At 46.1% G+C, this 13,379-nt stretch overlaps 1 protein-coding gene across 2 annotated transcripts in view; it reads left to right on the top strand.

Annotated features, from left to right (window-relative positions):
- SORL1 (sortilin related receptor 1) overlaps positions 1-13,379 on the top strand; it is an 85,536-nt gene that overhangs the window by 38,138 nt on the left and 34,019 nt on the right. For both annotated transcript variants that reach the window (XM_090028005.1, XM_090028004.1), the window contains exons 14-23: positions 1,604-1,790; positions 2,837-2,965; positions 3,200-3,285; positions 5,092-5,264; positions 6,061-6,192; positions 7,227-7,318; positions 7,994-8,240; positions 10,599-10,737; positions 12,609-12,782; positions 12,876-12,989. In XM_090028005.1, coding sequence (XP_089884131.1) covers positions 1,604-1,790; positions 2,837-2,965; positions 3,200-3,285; positions 5,092-5,264; positions 6,061-6,192; positions 7,227-7,318; positions 7,994-8,240; positions 10,599-10,737; positions 12,609-12,782; positions 12,876-12,989 — 1,473 coding nt within the window. The remainder of the gene's footprint in view (positions 1-1,603; positions 1,791-2,836; positions 2,966-3,199; positions 3,286-5,091; positions 5,265-6,060; positions 6,193-7,226; positions 7,319-7,993; positions 8,241-10,598; positions 10,738-12,608; positions 12,783-12,875; positions 12,990-13,379) is intronic.

Genomic DNA, 13,379 nt, shown 5'->3' with positions numbered 1-13,379 from the left:
TGACAAAGAGAGGCCATGGTCTACTGATCTGAGCTATAGGATGAGACTTTCAAAAGCATTCAAGAGACTTAGGAGCTCTAGTTCCACTTTTCAAGCTACCTTTTGAGCCCAGTTCTCACGGCATGTCCACGGCTTTAGGGCTGTACTGACATGGGCCTCTTTGCAGGCCAGGGCCTGTTGCACAGTTATTCATGCTGAGTGACATCTTGTCCCCTGCTCCAGTTCTGTGTCCCTGGCTCACTGTTCACATAATATTTTCAGTTTGCAGTGGTAGAGGAAATTTGAGCTAGAGAGAACAAATGCAAATGTGCTTAATTCTTATCCTGGCAGGATTTTAAAAAGCAAGGGAATAAAAAAATCCATTTCTGTAAGCCATGCCCATGAATGTTTTATAACTGATTTCAGCTTTGATTGCGAAGTAGCGTTTTAACCAAATAACGGTTAAACTCGGCAGAGGAATTTGCTCGACTAAAATTTATAACCAATTCCCTCGTCGTTCGGTTATAGATGGTTCTCTTTGGGAACCGGCACGGCTTCATTTAAACAAGGCATTGCAAATGCGCTGTCGTTAGCAGTGGAGTTGTTTATTCCCTTCTGTCACCGAACGTCTCTATTTTTCCCTGTGCTGCGCACTTTGAATTGAATTAGTCTCCCTTTATCTTTTGTTTGGGGCTGGCACATGCTGGTATCACTCCATTGACTTGCGTGGAGGTCTTGATGATTCACACTGCCGAGTCCGGGAGAGAGAGGGGAAAACAGGATCCAGGAAAGAAAAGCGCTGTTGTGCAGTACCTGATGAACAGCCCTAGCAACTGATGCCCTTACTATATCCATGCAGAAGGGAAGGAGCTCCCTAAACCTGTGACGCTAGGAACGGCTCCTTCTGCCTGGATGGTCCGTCCATTTCTGAGCCTCTCTCCTGCGACTAGCGGTGTTGGTGCTTTTCTTAGTTCACAAAACGCGGTGTTGAGATGGACTGTGCGTGTTTTGCCCTGGCTGTTGAGCAGTCGTCAGCTGGTAATGGATTTCTGCTCAGCCAGAACTGAATGGTTGAACTGGAGGTGGGAAAGGCTCCATTGTCCAGCCTCTGCGCCATCCGGTTACATGCTGGGTGTAAGGAGGGTTCAAAATGCAGTTCTGCACTGAAGCAAAAATCATCCCCTGTGTTACTGGGCTGGACGCTGGGGAACTTGCCTTTCTTGAGGAAAGGAGTCCTTTAAATTGCAGTGTGTCAGCACAGAAGCTGTAAAAACAGTGCAGCCTCTCACTCAAGGGCATAAGATATCGGGGCATCAGGATCTTGATAAGACACAGCACTTGGTCTGATTCTCCACAGCCTTTTGTGGTGATGTGCACCCATGCAGAGAGCCAAATGTCAGAAATCAGCTGACTTTCAGAGGCGTTTCACATCTTTGGCTTCCTTCTCAGTAACAGGCAGCAGCTCTCAGACTGAGGCCTCTAGCATTTTACACTGCACACATATAAATAATAACTTCAGGTGCGAGGACAAAAGGCAGTCAGACCCCACACCTTCCTAAATCCCGAGTTTTGGTTACATAGAGACCGTGGCTATCCTTTAACCCAATCCTGTCGCTTGTCACAGGAGTCCCTTGCACTGAGAATGATTACAAGCTGTGGTCACCCTCCGATGAACGAGGTAATGAGTGTTTACTGGGGCATAAAACAGTTTTCAAAAGGAGGACTCCTCATGCGACTTGTTTTAATGGAGAAGATTTCGATAGACCCGTGATGGTCTCCAACTGCTCTTGTACAAGGGAAGACTTTGAATGGTAAGTAGCAATTAATTTCCCTTAGTCTGGATTGTAATTCTACGATAAATATCAGTGACTAATAGCACGGAGTGAACAAACAGATCCAATTTATTTAGAGCTTTGTATCCACCGCCGGTTTTATAGCAGAGAGGAAATGGAATAGACCAAAAACATCCTTTCATTAATGGGGAGCATGAGACTTAATTAATGTTTTTCAGGCACTTTGAAAACCTCTGAAAGGTGCTGTGGAGGAGCACAGTGTTATTACTTTATCACCTCTTTAAAATGAATGAAGACAATTTCCCATTCAAATGTAGAGGCCAGCTATAGAAAAAGCCAGGAGACCCTACAACCAGAGTGACGCAACCGGTCCTGCCACATCATTTTATTTTTAATTTACACTTCAGTGAAACTAAACAACTGTCAAGATAAGGGAGCTTTGCTGCGACAGGCAGACGGAAAGGGGTTTTTATTAATGAGTCAACTGTTGGGTGGGCATGGGCCAGCCTTTTGAAAGCTCAGAGCCAGATTTTTCAAGGGCTCGTCTCCCATTTAGGGTTAAGGAGGACTGGGACAGACTGGGAGTCAGGACTGCTGGCTTCTGCTTCCCAGTATGAAAGCCCAGTACCATGTAACCTGTGGGCAAAATCATTTGAGTGGTCTGTGCCTCAGTTTACCTGCCTGCAGTTATAACGAGGCTCTTCTGTAGCACTTTGCTTGCATGATTTTCAAAGCCTTTTATAGCGAAGCGGAGCATTGCTCCCTCTATCTTACTGGGAAACTGAGGCGGGGGCAGTGATGCGACCTGCTCACCAGAGTTGCAGTCCAGTGCCCTCTTCCCACGATCATGCTGCTAAAGCTATTGGGAGGCTTGTTAGCTTGACACATGCAACGTGTTTTGAGATTGCTTGATGAAAGCTGCTGTCTGATCACAACGCCTTATTATTAATCTGAATGCTACTGATAAGCAGATGAGTGTCCCAAGCCCTTTGTTGGAAAGGACCTGTGAACATGTCTGTATAACATCACGGCATTTTCTTTTTCTTTCCTTCCTCCCCTCTCAGTGACTTTGGCTTTAAACTAAGTGACGATTTATCATTGGAAGTTTGTGTCCCTGATCCTGAATTTGCTGGGAAACCATTTTCCCCTCCTGTTCCTTGCCCCGTTGGCTCAACTTACAGGAAGACAAGAGGGTAAGTACTGCGCATGGGTGAGGAACTTGATCTTCCCATGACAGGACTTAGGAAATTTCTGCTAAAGGAAGGATTGCATTAATACAGATTAACTGGGATACTAGCCCAGGATTCACAGTATAATGCATGCTAGTCTGTTGTAAATCCTGCCAGAACCAGTTTCTTGCATTAATTGCACATGACAGTATGCTGACCGCTTCCTTTAAATATCACACATGTATTTATACATTCCAGATACCGCAAGATCTCTGGGGACACGTGTGCGGGTGGAGACATTGAATCCCGACTAGAAGGGGAGCTGGTGCCGTGCCCTCTAGCAGGTAAGTAGGCTTGGGAGTATTTTAGCCATGATGGCTTCATTCCTTAAGTCAACGATTGTGTGCCTGCCTACCCAAGGACTATATAGAAACTCCTATGGGACTTCCAGAAATCTGGCCATGGTACAGGAACAGCAGCCAAAGTAGCTTAGTAGGTAAATAACCCAGGGTCTTTTCTCCCTTCTGGGTTCCTCATAGGGTGTTTCCACGTGCATCCTTGCTCCTATTCAATTAAGGGAAGTTTCTGATTTTGGAAACTGGAATTTCATTGTGAAGTGCGATGAGGTTTGGATACTCCAGCTCTTTAGAGGTCAGATTAAAAGTCAGTCCTGGCTTTCCATGCCAGGGCAGGGCAACATTTGCCCTTACATGCCACACTATGTAATTCAGGCACGTCCAAGAAGAAATTTTCTCTCCCCAGACACAGAGGGCACTGAAGAGATCTTATCCAACCACGTGCTGCCGAAGCTATTTGCATTCTGTTTGTTAGAGTCTTAATTTAATCTTCCGTCATGAGCAGGTTGATTAACATGCCATTGCAAGAGAGAAAAATGTTTTCTGCAGTCAGTGGCCTGATCCAAAACTGTGCTGAAGTCACTGGGAGACAGTCTGTTGACCTTAGCTGGCTTTGGTTAGAAGCCATCGAGTCTGTCTCCCAGCTCTCCGACTGCCCTGCATCATATAGACGGGCAGAGCATGGTAATTACAAATGCAGGGACGTCCCTTGGCAAGAGCGAACCTCACCTGGCTTTGGTACACAATCCAGAACTGTGATTTTTCAAAGGAGCCTGAAGGATTTTAGTATCCAGTTCCCATTTTATGGAAACTAAATATCTAATTCCCTTTTGCTACTTCTGCAAGTCTTATCTGAATCTCTTCCCACGTGCAACAGAAGTTTAAGATATCCATTCCAGGTGAACCCAGGGGTGCCATAAAAAATACAGTCTTGGACTGGAAATGGTAAAGATGAATCTGTTAGCTAAAGACGACCTGTGGCCTGGCACAAGGAACGTTTTGCTCGGTAGAGTTCTTGCTGATACAGACTTGGCTTTTCTGCTCATTATTTACAGAGGTTTTAGTCATGCTATGCAGATTTCCCTGGCTTAGGGAGGAAAACCTTAAACTTGGCAAGCATGTCAAGCGTTTATGTATGGGGTGCTCCCAGGATAGCTGCTGTTGCTCTTTGGATGTATGTTGCTTTGCAGGATGGCAGCTCTTTCAGCTATAGCATTTCTGCATACCTCTCTAAGCTGGTTAAGAATGGTTGGTGAGTTTTTGTTGTTACAATTATGGGTATAATTAATATTATTGATGTTTGTTTGTATTGCGGTAACACCTGTGAGCCCTAGTCATGGACTGTAACTCCATTGTGCAAAGCACTGTACAGAAAGTCATGTATTATAGTAGAGCACAAAGAGTCAGTCAAGGCATCATTGTGGTGCATAAGCATTAAACGAATTTAGCTCCAGTGGAAGGAGAAGCTTTGATTTTTCTAAATTGACAAAACAGCAAATGCGAAGAAAGAAAAAACTTCAAAATCATTTCTGCAGTTTTCAATCCCTTTTATCTGCTTTGATAATATTATGGCAGTAATATTTTCCTGTCACTTTTGAGTGTGAATAACGGTAGTCTGTGGATGCTGATGTATGCTAATCAAACCTAATTTCCCATAAGATTAAGGGTCGTATTCTCTTTTATGTGAAAGCCTTTAATATGCAGTTCTGGTAAGAAATGAAAAGTTTATTTGCTTTATCCTCAGAGCAACTCATGGCAAAGGACTTCTGTATAACCAATTCTATGTTTCCCTAGAGGAGAACGAGTTTATTTTGTACGCCACGCGCTACTCTATCCACCGTTATGATCTCTCTTCTGGAGTAAGTGAAGAATTGCCTCTAACTGGCTTGCAAGGGGCAGTGGCCCTGGATTTTGATTACGATCACAACTGCTTGTACTGGGCAGATGTAACTCTTGACATCATACAGGTGAGTGGGCACTTGCTCCATCTCTATACAGCAGGATGCTTTAGGATGTCTTCCTAGGAGACTATACCCTGAACGTGCACCAATGAAAAATGTAGCTGTAGTCAGGCCTCTGATCTACCCTTCAAGGTACACTTCATGAAAATAGGGCCCTAATTTAACCTGTTTTAGGAGGTTAGTCTCGTCAGGGATTTCTCATGCATTATACAGGCCAGATCCTTGCTCCACTGATTTACACTAGCCTGCTATACCTGATTTGTTGGCAGTATAGTGGGTGCTCGAAGAAAAAATTGATAGGAAAGAATTAGCATGTATTGTAAATGGGGTAAGTTGGATTCTTTGTCTGCACCTCAGGCTTGAAACACGTAAGTGCCCTGGGATCAGGGGTTAGCTTTCCTGCAGGGTTGACTCAGCTCTTCGGCCTTCTACCAAGGTGGAGAATTTCAGTTGATTTTGTGATGTTCCTCAGGGCAAAACACGAAAAGCCATTGCAATGCACTTCGCAAAGCACATTCTGCCTGCTTTGAATGAACACAGAGGACAGCACGTTTCACCAGAGGAGCATAGTCCTCCATTGTCCCCAGGCAAATTTTTCTGATACTTCTCCTGTACTGAGTACCTGTTGTCTAGCTTGGTGCCTGCCACCACCCTGGAAGTGAATGCATTCACTGGAGCCATAATATACCGCTTTGATATGTAAATACCATTGATAGGCTTCTCTCTTCTATGGCTTTTTTTTAATTTCCCGCCTCAAACAACTGTGCACGCTAATGTTAAGGCTTTTTTTTTTTTCTTATAGCGTCTTTGTCTAAATGGCAGCTCTGGACAGGAGATAATCATTAGTACTGGCCTAGAAACAGTGGAAGCTTTGGCTTTTGAACCTCTCAGTCAGCTGCTTTACTGGGTCAATGCTGGTATTTCAAAAATTGAGGTATGTCTACAACCAGTCTCCATAAGTAAATTCACCCACATTGTTGAGAGTCAACCACGCTGTAAATCCATTAAACAATGCATTGCCCTGAGTTCCCCACTGCTGTGCCAGGGAGGCTGAATGCTTTGTGTCTGGTCAGGGGCATTAAAGGCACCTGCCATTCACACCCAGGGGTTCAGCATTCAGATGTATTGGTATTCTGTGTTCATAAAATGGACTAGGGTTGGGGCTTGTGCATTTAAACTGGGACTGTGATGTCATTGTATTAATTTGACAGCCTGGCTGAACAGCCAAAAAAGGGGGATTGACAAGAATTTTCCAAGTAAAAATGACAAGGTCTTTCCACTAGTGTTGGTTGTTTGCTAGTGCTTGGCGGCTCCCTCGTGAAAATAACGGTGAATCCTAAAAACATACAGATTTTAGCACCAAAGGCAACTCTCCCCAAAACTGGGTGTCTGTTACTAACTCTCCCTGGTTTTCCAACTTAAAAGTTTCAGTTGTCCAATTAGAAAGTAGAAATAATACCATGTGGTTTAAGGCAGGTGACAAATTACTTCCTGGAAGCAAACAAAATGAAGAATCCCAAGCAGCCCATTGGCTGAGGTGTATCGGTATCAATTGTTCATCAGCTTCTCCCAATAACGAACACATTCATCAACATTAAGGTCAGATTCTGAGTTAGTGGCAAACATTAGAAGTGGGTAAACTCAACCACTAATTTACCCATGACACGTTATTTGAGCATCTTTAGATGAACAGTCTCCCATGTGTAATGCTCAGGGATTTAATTAGTTGCACAGAGTGCATTATGGCGCTAAGCAGTTGGTTCAGTAATGTAGGAATGACATAAATAAAGCAAGCTCATAAACTTTTATCACTTGCCTTAAGATAACTGTTTGTCATGCCCATATACTTTGAATGGCCATTTGCTATATGGATGTAATTAAATGCCGTAGAATGTGATTTAATTTTAAACAATGCAATTGCTTTCCATATTGCAAACGATAAACTTATCCCTGCATTTCATGCTATAGGTTGCCAACCCAGATGGAGACTTGAGATTCACTGTTTTAAATTCTTCTGTGCTTGAACGGCCCAGAGCCCTGGCTCTGGTTCCCAAAGAAGGGTGAGTAGGACCTGTCTGTGATTAGGTACGCTCACATGTCTTATTAAAACCAACCAAGAGAATCTAGTGCTTTTCATCAACATTAGATTAATACAAAACACTAGTATTGTGTCTGACATGCTATTTTGAAAGCTGCATTCCTCTGCTTTGACTACAGTGAGGGTAGGTGAACTTCACCTGAATTCGGGTTGGGATCAGCTTTCCATTTTAGCCAAACTGCACTTCACTTACCATAACTTCCTACCTGCAGCACTGTTAACAGCAGAGAGGTGGGCTGTTCCTTGCATGTATGTGAGGATTTGACCTAACCACTTATCTTCCCAAGACCAAGCTCAGTGGAGACCAATTGCCTGATTATCTGCTCATCTTCTCAATGGGTTTTGCATGCTAGACTCCCTGCTCTCCTGGCCACAATGCTCCCATAGCACAAGCTTGATCGTTTAAAGCCAGCTGGGGTACATCTACAGGGACCCCAGCCTAAATATATTCTGAACTGCTTTTGGTTCATGTAGTTTAGACACCTGGAACCTATTCTTTGTCCTGGGTGAGTCCTAATTACGAAGACCTGTTCTTCCTTGCAGGAAGGTTTGAGGGCTGAGATCTCTTTCACTTGGAAGCCAGTTTTGATGAAGCCTTTCATTATTTTCAATACATTCTTTCAATGGCCCTTATCAGGTTGATGTTCTGGACTGACTGGGGAGACTCAAGACCGGGCATTTACAGAAGTGATATGGATGGTTCATCAGCCAGCTGCATCGTCTCTGTGGGGGTGCGGTGGCCAAATGGCATTTCTGTGGATGATCAGTGGATCTACTGGACAGAGGCTTACATGGATAGGATTGAGAGGGTGGATTTTAATGGAATGCAGAGATCCATGATCCTGGACAGCCTTCCGCACCCCTATGCTATCGCTGTATTTAAGGTATTTGTGTAGCGATCTCACCGTGTAGGTATACATAATCAATCACGTTATCATGCATGCTTTTCATTTTGCAGTGTGTTGGGAGTTAGGGCTTTTGGACCCCTGTTAGTTCTGGCTCTCGGGGGTTAGAGCAAGACCTTTGCCTTGGATCTGCATTGCACAGAGGACTGGAAGAGGACCAATGTGGTTCCCATCTTCAAAAAGGGGAGGAAGGAGCACCCGGGAAACTATAGGCCAGTTAGTCTTACCTCGATCCTGGGTAAGCTTTTTGAGAGAGTTATCCTGGCACACATCCACGAGGGGCCAGCGGGGGAGATTATGCTTAGGGGCAACCAACACGGGTTCATTCGAGGCAGGTCCTCTCAGACCAACCTGGTGGCCTTGTACGACCAGGTCACCAGAACCTGAGACATAGGGGTAGCAGACATCGTCTTCCTGGACTTTCGGAAAGCCTTCAACACTGTCTCTCATCCTGTTCTCATTAAGAAATTAGGCGACTGTGGTGTCGACACCTACACAGTCAAATGTGTCGCCAACTGGCTGGAGGGCCGCACCCAGAGTGTGGTGGTGGACGGGTCATGTTCGACCCGGAGGGAGGTGGGCGGTGGGGTCCCCCAGGGCTCGGTCCTCGGGCCCGCACTGTTTAACGTCTTCATCAGCGACTTGGACGAGGGGGTTAAAAGCACCTGTTCACATTTGCTGATGACACTAAGATGTGGGGGGACGTGGGCACGCTAGACGGGAGGGACAGGCTGCAGTCGGACCTAGATAGGTTACAGGGGTGGGCAGATGAGAACAGGATGGGATTCAACACAGACAAGTGCAAGGTGCTGCACCTGGGGAGGAAGAGCCAGCACCATACGTACAGGCTGGGGAACTCCCTTCTCGTCAGTGCAGAGGCAGAAAGGGATCTTGGAGTCGTCATTGACGCCAAGATGAACATGGGCCGGCAGTGTGGGGACGCGGTCAGGAAGGCCAACCGCACCTTGTCCTGCATCCACAGATGCATCTCGAGCAGGTCCAGGGAGGTGATCCTCCCCCTCTGTGCGGCACTGGTCAGGCCGCAGCTGGAGTACTGCGTCCAGGTCTGGGCGCCGCACTGCAGGAGGGATGTGGACAGCATGGAGAGGGTCCAGAGGAGGCCACTCGCATGGTTGGGGGCAGCAGGGCAGGCCCTACGAGGAGAGGTGACGGGACCTGAACCTGTTCAGCCTCCACAAGAGGAGGCTGAGGGGGGATCTAGTGGCCTGTTACAAACTAGTCAGGGGGGATCAGCAGACATTGGGGGAGTCCCTGCTCCCCCGAGCACTGCCAGGAATGACCAGGAATAGCAGTCACAAGCTGGCAGAGGGGAGATTCAGATTAGACATCAGGAGGCGCGGCTCCACGGTCAGGGCGGCTAGGGTCTGGACCCAACTTCCCAGAGAAGTGGTGCTGGCTCCTACCCTGGGGGTCTTTAAGACAAGGCTTGACAGTCACCTTGCCAGGGTCGTTTGACCCCAGCACTCTTTCCTGCCATGGCGGGGGGTCGGACTCGATGATCTGCTCAGGTCCCTTCCGACCCGACCAACTATGAAACATGTTCACACAGACCCCCAAATCTCAGAGCCTGGCTCAGCTCAAATTACCCCAGGGTGGAATTGAAACTGTGATAGACAGCAGGCAGTGTGAGGTGGTGCCAGGCTCACTTTAAGCTTTGTCCTGGTTTAGTGAAGTTGTGCTGTTGTCAGCAGAGGTGGCTTTCCTTTCAGTTCTGCACAGGTCTAGTTGAGGCCCATCTTAACTTCTTTGGCTTTAAGAAGGATTCCGATATACCCATTCTCCTGAGAGTCTCAGGTTGAGAGCCAGGGTAGCCTGGAGAGCTGCCTTCTTGTCTGAGCCTAGCTTCATATTCATGCTATACTAAGTTTTATTCACACTTACCCTGTTGTTTCCATACAAGCAGGAACAAGCAGTAATGGAGAAAGAGACAGAAAGCTGTTGGCAGATCATTTGAAAGCAATACATCCCAGGGTCCCCATCTGTAAACCAGGGAACAGTGCCCCAGCTTTGCACTGTGATTCAAAGTTGCATGAAAAACAAGAGACAAGTTTAAAATAGCATTAGCCATATATGAAACCTCCAGGGTACCATCAACGTCTGTAAAACAGGAGACATTACTCTCCAGCTGACTTTGTGAAACTGGTTGTCTGCATTAGTTGGCTTCATTAACAGTGAGAATTAAGCAGGAATTCCTGATTTTTAAATCTTCTTCCAAAAACAAAATGGTTTGGGGAGGTCCCAGCATTTCGAGTCTATTATATTTGCTTAGCTGCACCAAAGTCTAGTTTGCACTAAGAAGCAAAGCTTGTGTTTCAGAATGAAATCTACTGGAACGACTGGTCACAGCTGAGCATTTTTAGAGCATCCAAGTACAGCGGGTCGAGAATGGAGATTCTAGTTGGCCAATTAAATGGGATCATGGATATGAAGATCTTTTACAGGGGGAAGACAACAGGTAATTGCGAGTGTGTGTTTGCCCATCCTTTCCTATGTGAACTGTAAGGCTGAGATGCTCAAAAGTCAACAAAGTCTTGTGGATGTTGAATTCCACGAAGCGGGTTGTAGGCGTGCGTCTGTCTCCTGTTACCCGAGTCCCTCCTAATTTTTCATACAGTCTGGGTCACAGAACTGCATGAGAAAGGGAGTAATTACCCATTTTACACGGAGTAATTAACCATTTTACACATGCAAAGCTAATGCATTGAAAACCTTGCCCAGAATTGCAGGGAGGTCTGTGGTAGAGATGGGAATTGAAAACCAAGTTTCCAAGTCCCGTCTGTTTTCCAAGTCCCATCTCTAAGCTCTAACCCCTGGCTCATCCTTCTTCAGATTTCCATTGTGCAAATGCACCTGAATCCTTTTGAAGACCTTGAAACCTTAGCTGTAATATTAAGAAATGACTCTTTGTTGACAGTGGTCCTTTCTGGGAGATACATAACCGTGTGATGTGTGTATGTAGTTATGTCTTTATCACAGCTTAGCGCTAAAATCATAGAGGATGTGTCTCTCTCATTCTCTCTCATACATTCTTTGTGTCCCATCAGTTCAATAGTTGCTAATAGTTATTAACCTCTGATAGCTCATTAGTAACCCTGAATGCAATGAGTTGTTGAGTCTCAGCCTGAGAGACAAGTATGCAACACCCCCCACCCGCCTTGCCCCTCTTGACCTTGAGTTTGTTGGCACTGGTTTTATGACCCAGATAGCTTGTTTGGGGCAGATCCAAACCCTCAAAAGTGACCATGACCTCTGCATTTGATAATAGGTAAATTTTATTGATACACAGTAAATACACAGTAAAGCGTACATGATAACGTGAACAGTAATAGCTTGGAGAAGGAATTCCCTTTTGACGAGACACTGACACAGATACAGAGCATTCAGGGTTACAGGTCTGGATAGAGCTACAGCAGATGCATCCAAATAGGGATTTAAAGTAGCACCTTTGGATGACCTCAGGCCCCTGTATAGACCGTTTCCACCAAGATGTCCCAGCTTCCTGGAAATAATGTGGAGTCTTTCTCATCACTTTGAAGCAATCACTGTTAAATTACGCTTAAGCCTCAGCAGGCTCTCGGTCTAATCTGAAAGAGTCTGTAAACGCAGATTAACAGGCACTTGAGCAATTGTGTTTTGAAGCACTCTTGGTAACATGGAAGCCAGCGATAGCCTCTCCTTGCTCTCTGGTCCTTTCGTACGTAGTCTTTGGAAGGGGATTTGTTTTGAGCTGACTACAGAGAGGCTTGCACTTCTTAAACTTTTCTGAACTGCAGCCCCTGCAAACAACAGGCAAAGGCTTTGAGGCCCTTTTCTAGTCTCGCTTTTCAGAAATGGGCAGTGACCCCGACACCTGGATTTGAGAAGTCTAAGGAGTTAAAATGAAACATGAAGCAGAGAGGAGAGGAAGAGGCTTGTCTCAGTTTTGGGCTAGTGTTACCAGTTCCATGTATTGCAGGAGAGCATAGGAGCCCCAGTCAGGCATTGGGATTCAAATGTGTTATGATCCCAGATGATAAAGGCAAAGGCAGTCTCTGGCCCAAACAGTTTGATTTGCCTTCTGCCTCCCCATAACGAATGTTCATAACGTACCTGTGTGGTGGGTCTCACGTACTCTCACTAATACCAGTGGGTTTTATCTTGCAAGGCAGAAAACATGCTCCCGAAGTCCAAAGGAGTGTAAAACTGTATCTCCCAGGGCCAGAGTCCAAACCTAACCCTGTAGGGCTGGTTTCCAGAGAAGCCAGTAGAGCCGCTTGAACCAAGGGGGTGATCTGAGACCAAGGCCCAGGCTCTATGCAGGATACTGATGGTGTTCCCCCCAAACAGGGCAGAATGCCTGCATTGCCAAGCCTTGCAGCCTGCTCTGCTTACCAAAATCAAACAATGGCAGGAGCTGCAAGTGCCCAGAGGGAGTCGCCAGCAGCCTGCTCCCATCGGGGGAAGTGAGGTGCGAGTGCCCCCGTGGCTATCGGATGAAGAACACCACCTGCATAAAGGAAGGTAAATCTGCATCCGGGGTAGCAGTAGATGAGTTCAAATCACTTGGCCCAAAAAAATGGCATTGGCACTAACCACCGCTTGTTTGTGCTCTAGAAAACACCTGTCTGCCCAACCAGTACAGATGCTTCAATGGGAACTGCATAAACAGCATCTGGCAGTGTGACAACGATAATGACTGTGGAGACATGAGCGACGAGAAAAACTGCCGTAAGTGCCCCCCAGGTCGCGCCCTGATGCGGGACGGTTTATTGGGCCAGTTTGGGAAGTAAAATGCTGTAACCAAAGGTGGAGGAAGGAGAAGTTACGATCAATCCATGTTCCTTTCAAGCCTTTCAGCTTCTTGACCACCTAATAGAAAATGCCCCGGTGCATTAAAGGACAAAGCCGCCTATTGAGAGAAAAATCAGGCAAGACCCAGTGAACGCAGGATGTGAGAGAAGTAGCCGAGCCTTCCCAAGGCCTGGGGGTTTGGTTCGCTCCTTATATAAATGGAGACAACTTCAAAATTTGGGTCGGGATTTAGAACTTGTTTTGTGCCCGAGGCATGTCGGCACCTGCAGCTCAGAGTCAGAAGCCTTTATCCTTCTTCAGAGTTTG

The sequence above is a fragment of the Crocodylus siamensis genome, chromosome 14 (assembly GCF_052110815.1).
Source record: "Crocodylus siamensis isolate JL-2025a chromosome 14, ASM5211081v1, whole genome shotgun sequence".
NCBI lineage: Eukaryota > Metazoa > Chordata > Crocodylia > Crocodylidae > Crocodylus > Crocodylus siamensis.
The sequence above is the reverse complement of the archived record's forward strand: the minus strand, read 5'-3'. Positions and strand labels throughout refer to the sequence as shown.